General features: G+C 37.2%; 1 protein-coding gene across 10 annotated transcripts in view; it reads left to right on the plus strand.

The window, feature by feature from the left end:
• PHKB (phosphorylase kinase regulatory subunit beta) overlaps nt 1–15,655 on the plus strand; it is a 240,712-nt gene that overhangs the window by 51,566 nt on the left and 173,491 nt on the right. For all 10 annotated transcript variants that reach the window (XM_032255593.1, XM_032255595.1, XM_032255596.1 and 7 more), the window contains 2 exons: nt 9,149–9,256; nt 13,303–13,383. In XM_032255593.1, the coding sequence (XP_032111484.1) occupies nt 9,149–9,256; nt 13,303–13,383 (189 nt within the window). The remainder of the gene's footprint in view (nt 1–9,148; nt 9,257–13,302; nt 13,384–15,655) is intronic.

Genomic DNA, 15,655 nt, shown 5'->3' on the forward strand with positions numbered 1-15,655 from the left:
TTTCTCTGATGACCAGTGATGATGAGCATATTTTCATATGTTTGTTGGCCTCACGTATGTCTTCTTTTGTAAAGTGTCTGTTCATATCCTTTGCCCACTTTTGAATGGGCTTGTTAGTTTTTTTCTTGTAAATCTGTTTTAGTTCTTTGTAAATTCTGGATATCAGCCCTTTGTAAGATGGGTAAACTGCAGAAATTTTTTCCCAATCTGTTGGTTGCCGATTCACTCTAATGATTGTTTCTTTTGCTGTGCAGAAGCTGTGGAGTTTGATTAGGTCCCATTTGTCTATTTTGGCTTTTGTTGTCAATGCTTTTGGTGTTTTGGTCATGAAGTCCTTGCCTACACCTACGTCCTGAATGGTTTTGCCTAGATTTTCTTCTAGGGTTTTTATGGTGTTAGGTCTTATGTTTAAGTCTTTAATCCATCTGGAGTTAATTTTAGTGTAAGGTGTCAGGAAGGGGTCCAGTTTCTGCTTTCTGCACATGGCTAGCCAGCTTTCCCAACACCATTTATTGAAAAGGGAATCCTTTCCCCATTGCTTGTTTTTGTCTAGTTTGTCAAAGATCAGATGGTTGTAGATATGTTGTGTTGCCTCCAAGACCTCTGTTCTGTTCCATTGGTCTACATCTCTGTTTTGGTACCAGTACCATGCTGTTTTGATTACTGTAGCCTTGTAGTATAGTTTGAATTCCAGTAGTGTGATGCCCCCCAGTTTGTTCTTTTTGCTTAGAACTGACTTGGCTATGCGGGCTCTCTTTTGGTTCCATATGAAGTTTAAGGTGGTTTTTTCCAGTTCTGCGAAGAAGGTCATTGGTAGCTTGATGGGGATAGCATTGAATCTGTAAATTACTTTGGGCAGTATGGCCATTTTCACGATATTGATTCTTCCTAACCATGAACATGGAATGTTTCTCCATCTGTTTGTGTCCTCTCTTATTTCGTTGAGCAGTGGCTTGTAGTTCTCCTTGAAGAGGTCCTTTACATTCCTTGTTAGTTGTATTCCTAGGTATTTTATTCTCTTTGTGACAATTGTGAATGGAAGTGTGTTCTTGATTTGGCTCTCTTTAAGTCTGTTATTGGTGTATGTGATTTTTGCACATTGATTTTGTATCCTGAGACTTTGCTGAACTTGCTTATCAGTTTCAGGAGGTTTGGGGCTGAGACGATGGGGTCTTCTAGATATACAATGATGTAGTCTGCAAATAGAGACAATTTGACTTCCTCCTTTCCTATTTGAATGCCCTTTATTTCTTTTTCTTGCCTGATTGCTCTGGCTAGAACTTCTAATACTATATTGAATAGCAGTGGTGAGAGCGGGCATCCTTGTCTGGTGCCACATTTCAAGGGGAATGCTTCCAGTTTTTGCCCATTCAGTATGATATTGGCTGTTGGTTTGTCATAAATAGCTTTTATTATTTTGAGATACGTTCCATCGATACATAGCTTATTGAGGGTTTTTAGCATAAAGGGCTGTTGAATTTTGTCAAAGGCCTTCCCTGCATCCATTGAGATAATCATGTGGTTTTTGTCTTTGGTTCTGTTTATGTGGTGAATTACGTTTATAGACTTGCGTATGTTGAACCAGCCTTGCATCCCCGGGATGAAGCCTACTTGATCATGGTGGATAAGCTTTTTGATGTGCTGTTGCAATCGGCTTGTCAGTATTTTATTGAAGATTTTTGCATCTATGTTCATCATGGATATTGGCCTGAAGTTTTCTTTTCTTGTTGTGTCACTGCCAGGTTTTGGAATCAGGATGATGTTGGTCTCATAAAATGATTTGGGAAGAATTCCCTCTTTTTGTATTGTTTGGAATAGTTTCAGAAGAAATGGTACCAGCTCCTCTTTGTATGTCTGGTAGAATTCAGCTGTGAACCCATCTGGACCTGGGCTTTTTTTGGGTGGTAAGCTCTTAATTGCTGCCTCAACTTCAGACCTTGTTATGGGTCTGCTCAGGGTTTCGGCTTCTTCCTGGTTTAGGCTTGGCAGGAGGCAAGTGTCCAGGAATTTATCCATTTCTTCCAGGTTTATTAGTTTGTGTGCATAGAGTTGTTTGTAATAATCTCTGATGATGGTTTGAATTTCTGTGGAATCTGTGGTGATATCCCCTTTATCGTTTTTTATTGCATCTATTTGGTTATTCTCTCTTTTCTTTTTTATTAATCTGGCTAGTGGTCTGTCTATTTTGTTGATCTTTTCAAAAAACCAGCTCCTGGATTTATTGATTTTTTGAAGGGTTTTTTGTGTCTCTATCTCCTTCAGTTCTGCTCTGATCTTAGCTATTTCTTGTCTTCTGCTAGACTTTGAGTTTTTTTGATCTTGCTCCTCTAGCTCTTTCAGTTTTGACGATAGGGTGTCAATTTTTGATCTCTCCTTGCTTCTCATGTGGGCACTTATTGCTATATATTTTCCTCTAGAGACTGCTTTAAATGTGTCCCAGAGATTCTGGTATGTTGTGTCTTCATTCTCGTTGGTTTCGAAGAACATCTTTATTTCTGTCTTCATTTCATTGTTTATCCAGTCAACATTCAAGAGCAAGTTGTTCAGTTTCCATGAAGCTGTGCGGTTCTGGGTTGGTTTTTGAATTCTGAGTTGTAACTTGATTGCACTGTGGTCTGAGAGACTGTTTGTTACGATTTCCGTTCTTTTGCATTTGCTGAGGAGTGATTTACTCCCAATTATGTGGTCAATTTTAGAGTAGGTGTGATGTGGTGCTGAGAAGAATGTATATTCTGTGGATTTGGGGTGGAGAGTTCTGTAAATGTCTATTAGGTTTGCTTGGTCCAGGTCTGAGTTCAAGTCCTGGATATCCTTGTTAATTTTCTGTCTAGTTGATCTGTCTAATGTTGACAATGGGGTGTTAAAGTCTCCCACTATTATTGTGTGGGAGTCTAAGTCTCTTTGTAAGTCATTAAGAACTTGCCTTATGTATCTGGGTGCTCCTGTATTGGGTGCGTATATATTTAGGATCGTTAGCTCCTCTTGTTGCATTGATCCTTTTACCATTATGTAATGTCCCTCTTTGTCTCTTATGATCTTTGTTGCTTTAAAGTCTAATTTATCAGAGAAGAGAATTGCAACTCCTGCTTTCTTTTGCTCTCCATTTGCTTGGTAAATCTTCCTCCATCCCTTTATTTTGAGCCTTTATGTATCCTTGCATGTGCGATGGGTTTCCTGGATACAGCACATGGATGGGTTTTGTCTTTTTATCCAATTTGCCAGTCTGTGTCTTTTGATTGGGGCATTTAGTCCATTTACATTTAGGGTTAATATTGTTATGTGTGAATTTGATACTGCCATTTTGGTGCTAGCTGGCTGTTTTGCCCTTTAGTTGAGCTGGTACTCGTTGTTCCTTTACATGTGTAGAGCCTCTTTCAGGAGCTCTTGTAGAGGTGGCCTGGTGGTGACGAAATCTCTGAGTACTTGCATGTTCCCAAAGGATTTTATTTTTCCTTCACTTATGAAGCTTAGTTTGGCTGGATAGGAGATTCTGGGTTGAAAGTTCTTTTCTTTAAGGATGTTGAATATTGGCCCCCACTCTCTTCTGGCTTGTAGGGTTTCTGCTGAGAGATCTGCTGTGAGTCTGATGGGCTTCCCTTTGTGGGTAACCCGACCTTTCTCTCTGGCTGCCCTTAGTATTTTCTCCTTCATTTCAACCCTGGTGAATCTGACGATTATGTGCCTTGGGGTTGCTCTTCTTGACGAATATCTTTGTGGTGTTCTCTGTATTTGCTGGACTTGAATGTTTGCCTGCCTTGCTAGGTTGGGGAAGTTTTCCTGGATAATATCCTGAAGAGTATTTTCCAGCTTGGATTTATTTTCTTCGTCGCATTCGGGTACGCCTATCAGACGTAGATTAGGTCTTTTCACATAGTCCCACATTTCTTGGAGACTTTGTTCATTCCTTTTTACTCTTTTTTCTCCAGTCTTGCCTTCCCGTTTTATTTCATTGAGTTGATCTTCGACCTCTGATATCCTTTCTTCTGCTTGGTCAATTCGGCTGTTGATACTTGTGCATGCTTCACGAAGTTCTCGTGCTGCGTTTTTCAGCTCCATCAATTCACTTATATTCCTTTCTATTTTGTCCATTCTCGTTAGCATTTCGTCAAATCTTTTTTCAAGATTCTTAGTTTCTTTGCATTTGGTTAGAACATGTTCTTTAAGTTCACAGAAGTTTCTTACTACCCACCTTCTGAAGTCTGATTCTGTCATTTCATCACACTCGTTCTCCCTCCAACCTTGTTCCCTTGCTGGTGAGGAGTTGTGATCCCTTTTAGGAGGAGAGGTGTTCTGGTTTCGGGTGTTTTCATCCTTTTTGTGCCGGTTTCTTCCCATGTTTAAGGATTTATCCACCTGTCGACTTTGTAGTTGCTGGAAAAATAGAGACAAGGTCTCACTATATTGCCCAAGCTGGTCTTGAACTCCTGGGCTCAAGAATCCTCCTCCTCAGCCTCCCAAAGTGCTAGGATTACATGCATGAGCCACCAGGCCTGGCTGAGTTAAACTATCTTAAATTCTTTAAATTATAAAGAATCCTATGTAGCTATGATATAGACCATTAATGTAAATGTGAATTGTAAGGAGAATATTATTCTAGTGCATATAAGTGTGAGGGACTGACACAGGGAGACTGAAGCATGCACTCAGCTCAAAGTCTTCCACCATACCTTCACACCTTATTGGTGTTTGCCTTTCTTTTCCTCCACTCTTGGCCATTTCTTTTACAATACTCTTGCAAGAGGGAATATGAACGTATCGTAAAATGTGACATATTTCTCTCTTGGTCCTTCCTTAAAACTAAAGCAAAGCACGTTTGTGTTGTTCATTCACTGCTTGACCTCTAGTCTCATGTTCTTTGTCTTTTGAAGTAAAATCATGACCTAGACAGTATCCCTTCTCCACTTCTATTGATTTCTCATCATAAAACACACTTCCTGATGTATTTTCTAAAAATACCAGCTAAGAGATATTTTAAGTTTATTATGAATTTGAGTGAATACATAGACTTTTCTTGATTTATTTACAGAATTTAGAGCAGTCTGTTTTCTGTGTTTTATTGTCTTGACACTTACCTAATGCCTGCGTATTAGTGTCAGCTATGTTTTACCTCTTAGTGTGCACATACCTATTCTCTTATTTATTCTCTTTTATAATTCTGCGTACAGAGAGGCATTCAGAGTTTTTAGAGCTGATTCAATCTGCATTTAGTTTGGAGAGTAGACATTTGCTTTATAATAGGCTATAAATTTTTCTGTATCTAATTATCTACTTAATTTTTTTATTTAAAATGCTAAATTGTTTCTAATTAACAAGAAATCATTAAAATTTTATAAAACTTATTTTTCCAGGATTCCCTTATGAGAAGGTTTTTTTTCCCTTTAAAGGCATGTTTTAAGGCTATGAGTTAAAAATGGATGACAAAATACTCAATTACCTTTTCCCAAATGATAAACTGTTTATTCCCAATTATAAAAGTTTTCACAAAAAATCTAAGCAAAATACAAGTGGACGAGGCATTTTTCTAGATTTATTTTAGTCTAGAAAATTTTGCTTTAATTATTATCTTTATTTTTACTTACCAGATGTCAGAGTCGTATAAAATACTAATTAGCATCCTCTTGTTTTTGACTTCTTTCAAGAGAACTTTTTCTTTGTAATTGACATACAGCATGCCCCATTAATCTTCAAAGCTTATACTTTGGACCTAATTTTTTTCTGAAAATTTAAATTACTTGTCTTTTAATGGCTTTAAAACTCAAAATGTACTTACATAATCCCCCATTTGAGCATCTTTAATCATTTAGCAGTTGCTTTTCCCCTGACATAGTGATTGAATATAAATTGTCTTACTGGATCTTTGCATGTCTTCAAGACAAATGACAAACACTACCTTGTTAACTGCAGCCGTTACTTTATTAAAGTGATAAAACCTTATCCTTTTAGAGCTATATCAAGTGGTTAAAATGTGTTTTGCTTCAACTTTGCCTATTTTTTTATAGGCAATCAGAATAATATTTAGGACTTTGAGATAATAAAAGAGTGACCACATGGATTTCTATTTGTGTAGGTTCCTAATACTGCCAGCAGTTTCAGATATTGCGAAGGGATAGCTGTCTTCTCTGAACACCAGATGGCTTCGTCACTTTATTAATGGAGAACATACATGCCTAACTGTACCCACTTTTTAGATCTTGATATCCTGATTACGTACTGATAGGTTCAGACTTTTATTTTGTTGATTAGGTTCTTTAATCATAGGGAGGGCTGTATTTGTTTGTGTAGGGCTATTGGAGATAGTAAATATGTAACATCTCTCTAGAACAATATTGCCCAGTAGAACTTTTTATGATGATAGAAATGTTCCTTATTACTTTTGAGCAATGCAGTACCCAATAGAACTTTTTATGATGATAGAAATGTTCCATATTACTTTTGAGCAATACAGTACCCATAGTGACACATGGCTATTGAATTCATGAAATGTGGTCATTGTGACTGAGGAGCTTAATTTTTAATTTTATTTAATTTTAATTAATAGTAATTTAATTTTAATTAGTCCATGTAGCTAGCTGCTACCATGTTGGACAGCATAGCTTCTGGAAGCTTACAAGCCGGTGGGACTCTACAGGAAAGCTTTGTCTACTCTCAACACTTCTGACACATTTTCCACCACCAAGCAGTTCTCAAATTTGAGACACCGACTGGATAATTATACAGCTTATTGCAATTCTTCCAGTAGTGACCTGAAGTTAAAACAGATCTTATAGGTTAAGACTCAGTCCCACAAGACTACCCCCCACTTCAGACACCAATTATAAGTAGTGGGTAACACAATTCTCTCTGACCTGGCTACAATAATTCCTCAGCTTCAATAATTTGCCTTCAACAGCTCACAGAACTTGGGAGGCACTTTATTTACTATTACCAGTTTGTTTTTAAGGATATAAACTGTTACATGTAAATTTTTGGTGCCACAAAACAAGTAGCACTTGAATATAAATTTTCTCTCAGCAAGGCAACTTTACTTTCTGCAGAAAGGGTACACTCGCCAGCAGTTTGCCAGGAGAATAAACTGAACAAAGGACACAGCACCATTTATATCCATTTATATCTAACACGTCCGCTCTACTACTGTGTTCTGATTCCATTGCCTGGAACTGGACCTCACAGGCTAGGCTGCACCCGGTTGGCTAACAGCTTAAAACTTTCCTAAACAGGTAAAGGCGGAGGAGAACAAAGGAAAAAAGGAAGTAACTTGGGGAAGTCTTAGAGAGGCAAAACTACTTCCAAATAAGGAAGAGGAATAAGAGGAATAAGCTATGATCTAAGACTTGCCTGGGCTTGTACAAGCATGTCAGGGCAAATATCTAGATTGAAGTGTAAAAACTAAGAACACTGGATATGCTTATTTCTTTATTATAACTAACAGCTATTGAGGAGTATTAGCAAAAGGTCTAGAGTAAATTAACTTTTAAAGAAGCTATTATTTATAATGAACTGAGAGGAAAGCTTTGAAGAGGATCTTTTATTTATTTTTATTTTCTACATAATCAAACACCAGATAAAGTGGTAGAAGGTGCAGAAGTTCCCAAGCACAGGAGCATTTTTCCCCATGGAGTCTGGGGTGCACCACCCTCCTGGCATGCAGATGTGTTCAGTGACCCAGAAGCCCTCCAGACAGCATCATCTAGGGTTCTTATAGCAATCATGTGATATAGGCATGATTGATTAAATCACTGGCTATTGGTGACTGACTCAATTGCCAGCTTTCCCTTTCTACACTTCCCCTGAAGTAAGGTGTGGGAATAAGGAGGTGAAAGTTCCAACCCTATAATCACTTGGTTGGTTCCTCTGTCAATCAGTCCCCCATCTTGAAGCTATCCAGGGACCTATCAAGAGTCACATTATTAGCAAAAATTCAGGTATGGTTGAAAAAGACTTATATGAACAAAAGATGTTCTTTTTGCCCTTGTTGCTCAATAAATTCTAAGGGTTCTTGGAGCCCTGTGCCCAGAACTAGGAAGGTAGACCAAATGTTTATTATACAATATCACAGGAAGATACACACAACTAGTAAAAGTACAAAACAGGAAAAACAATTGAGTGACAACTACACTGTTGTGGGAGTCCAGAGGAAGGAATTTTGGTGAGGGTTCAAAACATATAAAGAAGATTTTTTTAAGATGGTATTTTAAGGATAGGAAGAATTTTTAAAGATGGAGAAGAAAACACAGTTCTATGTAGTTTTGCAGTGAACTGAAACAAGGCAAGATTGCAACCACTTAGGTATTATCATCATTTATGTCTCTTATTTCTCTTTAAAAGAGAAGTAAATCATTGCCTTTACCTAGGGCTATATATCTTTCAATTCATTTTGGTTTTTGTTCCTATTTATCTCAGACTCCCAGGAATTATCACGGCACTTGTCAGGTATTTGGCATCTGTAAATGTTTGCCATGTTGAATTGAACAGGCCCTAAAGAGGTGGGTGGGTTTTTTGGTCCCCAGAGTTTTTCTGTTGGATTATTTTGGTATTTACTTATTTTAAAATGGTAAAATTTAATGTCTAGCTAATAAATAATGGTGTGGCCTATGTTCTCTTAGAATTAATGCCTTAGTAATGAGAGTACAGTATATGTGGAAGGGGAAATGAAAGCATGTTAACAGTAGCATACATTAAAATTTGTGAGCCTTAGAGAAAGAAATCATATTTGAATTTTGAACACTTATTGAACTAGAATTGGCCTGCGATACTTTTTCATTATGAGTGTTATGTAGGCATTTCCAAATAATAGCATAGTGTAATACAATCACTGAAATCCTGTCTCACAACATAAAGCAGAATTTTACTCTAAAATAAAATAAAATGCAAAACACCGCAAAAGCCATTGTTACTACAGTAATCTGCTCTATACTACACCTAAGTTGCTATGCATGTAAAACATCAATTGAGAATCATGTTAACTCTGTTAAGTTAGATGTTACAAACCTTTTGTATTCTTTCTTTAGAAAAGGTAACGTTCCTGCTTTGTTCGTCCTCTGCCTTAGCTTTGTTCATTGAAAAGTGTCATGAGAAATAGTTTATAATCTATAGTCTTGGGTGAGTTTGTGAATTACAGATGTTGTTTAACTTTTATATTTCATCATAGGTCCAGCAATTTAAGCAGGATCCACGCCCAACAACATGTCTTCACTCTGTTTTCAATGTGCATACAGGAGATGAATTGCTCTCGTATGAGGAATATGGTCATCTTCAGGTAAAAAGAGATTATAAATTTTATTCTCCTTGTATTCTATAGCATAAAACAGTGATCCCCAACCTTTTTGGCACCAGGGACCATTTTGTGGAAAACAATTTTTCCACAGATGGCAGAGGGGCTGGATGGGCTGGGGATGAAACTGTTCCACCTCAGATCATTAGGCATTAGATTCTCATAAGGAGGACACAACTTGGATCTCTAGCATATGCAGCTCACAATAGGGTTTGTGCTCCTATGAGAATCTAAGGCCACTGCTGATGTGACAGGAAGCAGAGCTCAGGCAGTAATGCTCACTCACTACCACTCACCTCCTGCTGTGCAGCCCAGTTTCTAACAGAACATGAACCGGTGGCAATCTGTGGCCCAGCGGTGGGAGAGCCCTGTCATAGAAGATTTGAGGCTGTTTAAAAATAATTTTTAAATTAGATTTTATAAATTGTTCAAAATAGAGGTATAAAATCAACCCTGAAATGGAGAAGAAAGTGACATGCCAGCCGCCAGGGCTGAGTTAATTGCTGCAATTCAACATTAAATCCAATTGAATTCTTGGTCCTCAAGCAAAAAGGGTATATGGATAGATCACAATATTATTTCTGTGCAAAAGAAGGAAGCCTACAATTCATTTGGTGACAAAAGTTTGTATATGTTATTAAATTTAGAAGAATTTCAACATTTAGGAACTAGGGGAAAAAAGACAGTTGACAGTGGTGTAATAGCAAATTAGTTTTGTTACACAGCAGTTCATTTCTTTTTTTTTTTGAGATGGAGTCTCATCTCACTCTGTCACCCAGGCTGGAGTGCAGTGGTACAATCTCGGCTCACTGCAACCCTGCCTCCTGAGTTCAAGTGATTTCTCCTGCTTCAGCCTCCTGAGTAGTTGGGACTCCAGGAGCATGCCACCATGCCTGGCTAATTTTTGTATTTTTAGAAGAGAGAGGGTTTCACCGTATTAGCCAGGTTGGTCTCTATCTCCTGATGTTGTGATCCACCCACCTCAGCCTCCCAAAGTGCCGGGATTATAGACGTGAGCCGCCATGCCCAACTAGCAGTTCATTTCTTAATAAAGCTAGAAAACGCCACTGAAATGTAATTCCAAAAGGTATTTTTGAAGTTCATAAATTTTGTCTTATAAGTTTTATACCTATGATTAGAACACACTATGATGTTTATATTTTGTTTTCATTTTTTCCCCCTCTCACATCTGTGTATTGTTTTTTAGCTGGATACTTTGTTATCTTGTTTCTAGGATACAAATATATTCTATTTATCTTTAATCGATTTTCTGCTCGTGATTTGATTCTCTGTCTTTGGGATAGAATACTTACTATTCATATATTCCTTACTAAATTAAGAGTATCTCCTTTTTATAGTCCCTCTCTAGAGATCTGAAATGTCTTACTTTAGTATGTCTTCTCTAAACACAGAAAGTGCAGTACTCTCATTTCTATGCAGCAGAAACTCTTGTACTTATTTGTAAACAGTTCCTTGGAGAATTAGTGTTTTATGAATATGTAGTTTCTCAACCTTAACCTTATAACTATAACATAATCAGATTTTATGTGCTTTGCCTTGATAAATATGTCTGCTATCAGAAATAGGGTTTTTCAGAAGATAACAGCTCATTTATTTTTGTATCACAGAATTCAGCTCAATGCTTCGCACATAGTTGTCCTTAGATAAATTTTGGTCAACCTGTTATGTGGCAGGCCACTTACAACTTGCCATGTACTGACATTTTCTCACAGAAGCATCTCAAAAGTCAGAGCAGAGAGCTCTTAGAGGTGTTCCTGTAAAAGGCTGCCCATAGGAATGAAATTTCTTTGAAGTCATTTTTGACAGGCTAGTGTCAGTGTTATAAGAGAACATCTGGGGGAGCCTGGCGGTGGGATGAAACCCTTCTCACCATGCAGCCATGTTTTAAGAATAGTCACTAAAAAGTTAGTGTAAGTCTAAAAAACCCAAAACCAGAATACTGCATCTTCCTGTGTGGCCCACTTGGACCTTGACAAGACCCTGACACCCAATGGACTCTGAGTGCCAGGAAGTCAGGAGACACCCAGGATCAGCCTGGTTCCTGAGCGGGCCTCCAGCAGTGGCAGGTCCTCGGCTGCTTTGCCCAAGGCTTCCGGGGCACCAATAATTTTCTGCCCCAATTTTCCATCTGTCACTCAGTTGGGCTAGAGGAGAGTCATGGGAGACATAACCACTCTGGCTGTTAGAGGGTAATGATCTATGTTAGAATTCTGTGGGAACAAAATCACACCTTGCTTCCTCTTTGTTTTTAACTCAGGTTTACAGTTTCCTGGCTGAGTGAAGTTTTTCACTGCCTTTTTTTTCTTATTATTTAATAACAGTTTTATTGAAAGGTAATTCACATAACATGTAATCCACCTATTTAAAATATATGATTTGATGGGTTTTAGTATATTCAAAGTTTTTTAACCATTATCACTACCAATTTTAGAACATTGTCATCACTCCACAAAGAAACGTGTACCCATTAGGGTGCAAAAAAAAACCCCTTGTATTCCCTGTATTCTCCAAAACCCCCTAGCTTTAGGCAGCAACCAGTCTTTCTGTCCCTGTGGATTTGCCTACTCTTGGCATTTCATATACATGGAATCATATAATTCATGATCTTTTTGTGACTGGCTTTTTAAATTTAGCATTGTGTTTTCAAGGTGTATTGGTCAGTATTCTCCAAGGGGACAGAACCAATAGAATGGAGAGAAGGACAGAGAGAGAGAGAGAGGGAGGGAAGAAGAGGTTAGAGGAATTGACCCACACGGTTTGGGAGGCTGAGAAGTCCCACAAGAGGCCATCTGCAATCTGGAGAAGCAAGGATGCTGCTAATGTGTCTTGGTCTACATCTGAAAGCCTCAGAATCATACAAGCCAGTGGTTTAACTTTCTGTTGGAGAATGAAAGCCCGAAAGCCCACGGAGCCACTGAAGGAAGCCCTGGAGACAAAAGCTGGATAGCCTGAAGTTCTGATGTCCAAAAGCAGGAGAAGAAAGGCGTATGAGTACAAGAATTCACCCTTCCTCTGCCTTTTTGTTCCATCTGGGTGGCCCCCAGTCAATTGGGTGGTGCCTGCCCACTTTGTGGGCAGATCTTCCTCAGTCAGCCAGCTCACATGCCACTTCCTCCAGGAATATCCTCACAGATGCACCCAGCAATAGTGCTTTTCCAGCTGTCTAGGTATCCCTTTATCCAGTCAAGTTGACATCAGAAATAACCACACAAGGGTTGTCCCTGTTGTGGTATGTGTGTTTCCTGCTTCTTTGCCTGAGACAATTCACAGGTCCCATTCAGGATTCTGTAAGTGTCCTTTTTGTTAAAGTGAATATTAGTATTTTTGTTGTTGTCGTTGTTTAGATCATAAAATATCGATTTTTAATCACTAAAATAATACCTCATTTGTTCATAAAACTAATTTATTCATAAACATGTTTTAAAATGTATGCTATACCATTAACATTAATATGTTCCTGCAGTTTTTTACAGAAATTCTGTATTTACTGTATATACGGCTGTTTTCAAGATGCACTGACTATTGTTTCTGGTGTACTGGCATCATCATAATGTCTTTCTTGCCAAATAACTTTTTTTGTTTACATATATTTGAGATGGATAGACATTTATACTGCTTGTGGGGCAAAACTATTCCAAAGTAGAAGGACTTTAGACCCAACGCTTGAAAATAAATCTTAAAAATCAAATGATATATTCTTTTTTTTTCAAAGTCCTTTTTGCCATGTAAAGAAAACAAATGATGTAGAAACAATTGTTAATGGTTTTATTTGAAGCCATTTCCCTAATCCAGTATTATCCATTGCAGTGAATTTGAGGATTTAGATTTTACATGCAAAGCTGGGATTGTATTATGAACTAAATGCACAACACCTTTATTTCACAGTAGGAACGGAAATAGTTTTATGACACTATTAGAGGAAATGACTTGTAATTTTAGCCTTAATTAATTAATGTTATAACTTGTTTGGGTTGCTTCCTTTAACCTTTTACTGTTGCTGTTTGTTGCAGATAAATGCAGTGTCACTCTATCTGCTTTACCTTGTGGAAATGATTTCCTCAGGACTCCAGATTGTCTACAACACTGATGAGGTATGATCCCGAAATTCTCTACTATTCAATTTCACCTCTGAAAATATCTATTTTTTCTTTTTTTTAGTTTTCACATCTTATTTTTGATTGCCGAAAAATAAATTCCTATTACATTTATATAATCAGATAATAGAGGTTGGCTGTTCAGTCAGAAAAATCTTTATATCTACAATACATCACACTTTTAAAATGAACACAATGTATAACAGATTGTAAAACTTGACTCCCATGAAGGCTCTATTTTAGGTCATCTAAAATAAAAACATCTAACTTTTAAAAAATTTTAGTAACAATGAAAGCAAAATAGCATTTGCAGATTTTCTCAACTATTGTCTTTTTTTAATTAACATCATGGCATTTTGTAACTTACCTTTCAAAAGTAAAGAGAAACTTTTATCCTATTATATTATTTTTATTTGTAGGATCTCAGCAGGGTTCTTCATGTTTTTCAAAAGACAAATACCATGTTCTTATTGTTATTAGGAAAATTGTGAAGAATTTATATCCCAAAGATGAGAAGCATTTTTTTTCAGAGGCATTAATTCTTGAACAAACAGAAAGGCACATGGGCTGACATACTTTGAAATGTGCCACAGTGGGAGCAAAAAGCTTTTATTATTTGGTACATTCAGTGAGAACTCTGTGAAAGAGTAGATGTACTATATATGCTTGTTATCCCTTTCCTGTGATCCATACAAGGAGAACAATTAAATCACACACTCAACACCAAAATCATCGTTGGACTGTGCTGAGGGTGCTGTGAAATAGGTACATGTAGCCCTGCCCTCTGTTTATATTCTCATACACCCTTATGAGTTTATAATCTTATACAATAAATAAATTCTATTTAGAAGTGAAGATAAATAATGAAGAAATTATGATAGTAAGAAATTAAGAATAGTCATTATGGTTTCTTCTATTTGATTTGTCAAAGAATTCTGTTTGCATTTTATCAAAATAGTTATTAGTGTTTATAACATTGTGAAGTGGGATTATTCAAGCATTTGGGGTGGGGGAGGAGCTGGGAAACTCCTGTTTTAGACCAATCTTAAGGAGTATGCTAAAATATAAAACAAATAAAAGAGGCATGACTCTGACTGAGAAGAGCAGGCCTTCCAGAACCAGCCCATTTAGCTTCTCATTTTTTTCCACCAATAATATCTCCAAAGCACTGGGAGATATATCCTAGATCCCTGTGGAACATGGTATGATAACCATTTACAATTAGTGGAACTAATATTGCTTGCAAGTGCTTTCACACTAATGTTACTGGAGGTAAAATGATAGAGTTGAAATCGCCTTAGTTAGCAGTGCCTTTGTTTTGTTATATATATATTTGAAACAGTGTGTTACTCTCTCTGCCCAGGCTGGAGTGCAGTAACACCGTCTCAGCTCATTGCAGCCTCAACTTCCTGGGCTCAGGTGATTATCCCACCTCAGCCTCCTCAGTAGCTGGGACTACAGATGCATACCACCATGCTCAGCTAATTTCTTTGGTATTTTTTGTAGAGATAGATTTTACCATGTTGCCCAGGCACATCTTGAACTCCTGGGCTCAAGCAGTCAGCCCATCTCAGCCGCCTAAAGTGCTGGGATTATAGGTGTGAGCCACCGTATCCAGCCTTGTTTAGTAATTTACTTTTAACTTTAATAAAAGTTTTACTTTTTGCTTTCTCATGTATGTCATAATTCATTTTATATTTTTATTTCTCAACTGCCATTTTTTGTGAATATTATATTGCTTTAATCTTTCCATTTGGTTTTATATGGCTTATGTATGCTTTAAAATTTTTGGATATTTTCTTTCTTTCTTAAACTACTTTTTAAAAAAATTTCTTATTTGTGGTTTTTCTTATGATTTTTATTTACTCTATGTGAAGTTTTTGTGTAGCTAATTATCGGTAGCCTTCAATATGTACACTTAAAAATCCTAGAGTAATAAAACATGTCATTTCTGCTCACCATCTTTTTCCTTGAGATTCTATATAATGTGTTGGATCGTATGGAGAGTCAGTAAATGGACCTGCATAGAATCTTTCAGTGAATGAAATGTCTTTCATCTAAAGATTTCAGAGGATTTAATTCTTTGAAAAGTGGTTTGACTTTGAAGCCTTTTCTTTTCTAACTGTATCTTAGGCTCTGGGTTGGCTAGTTCTTTAACCCTGTCACATCTTCAGTTTCTAGTTACATTCACATTTTAAGGCAATCTAAGGACCCAGGATGTCAGTGGGATTACCATTTATTCCCTTCTCTATTTACTATAAGATTTAAA

This window comes from Sapajus apella, unplaced genomic scaffold, assembly GCF_009761245.1.
Source record: "Sapajus apella isolate SASKATOON/1434 unplaced genomic scaffold, GSC_monkey_1.0 scaffold90, whole genome shotgun sequence".
In the NCBI taxonomy this organism is placed as follows: Eukaryota; Metazoa; Chordata; class Mammalia; order Primates; family Cebidae; genus Sapajus; species Sapajus apella.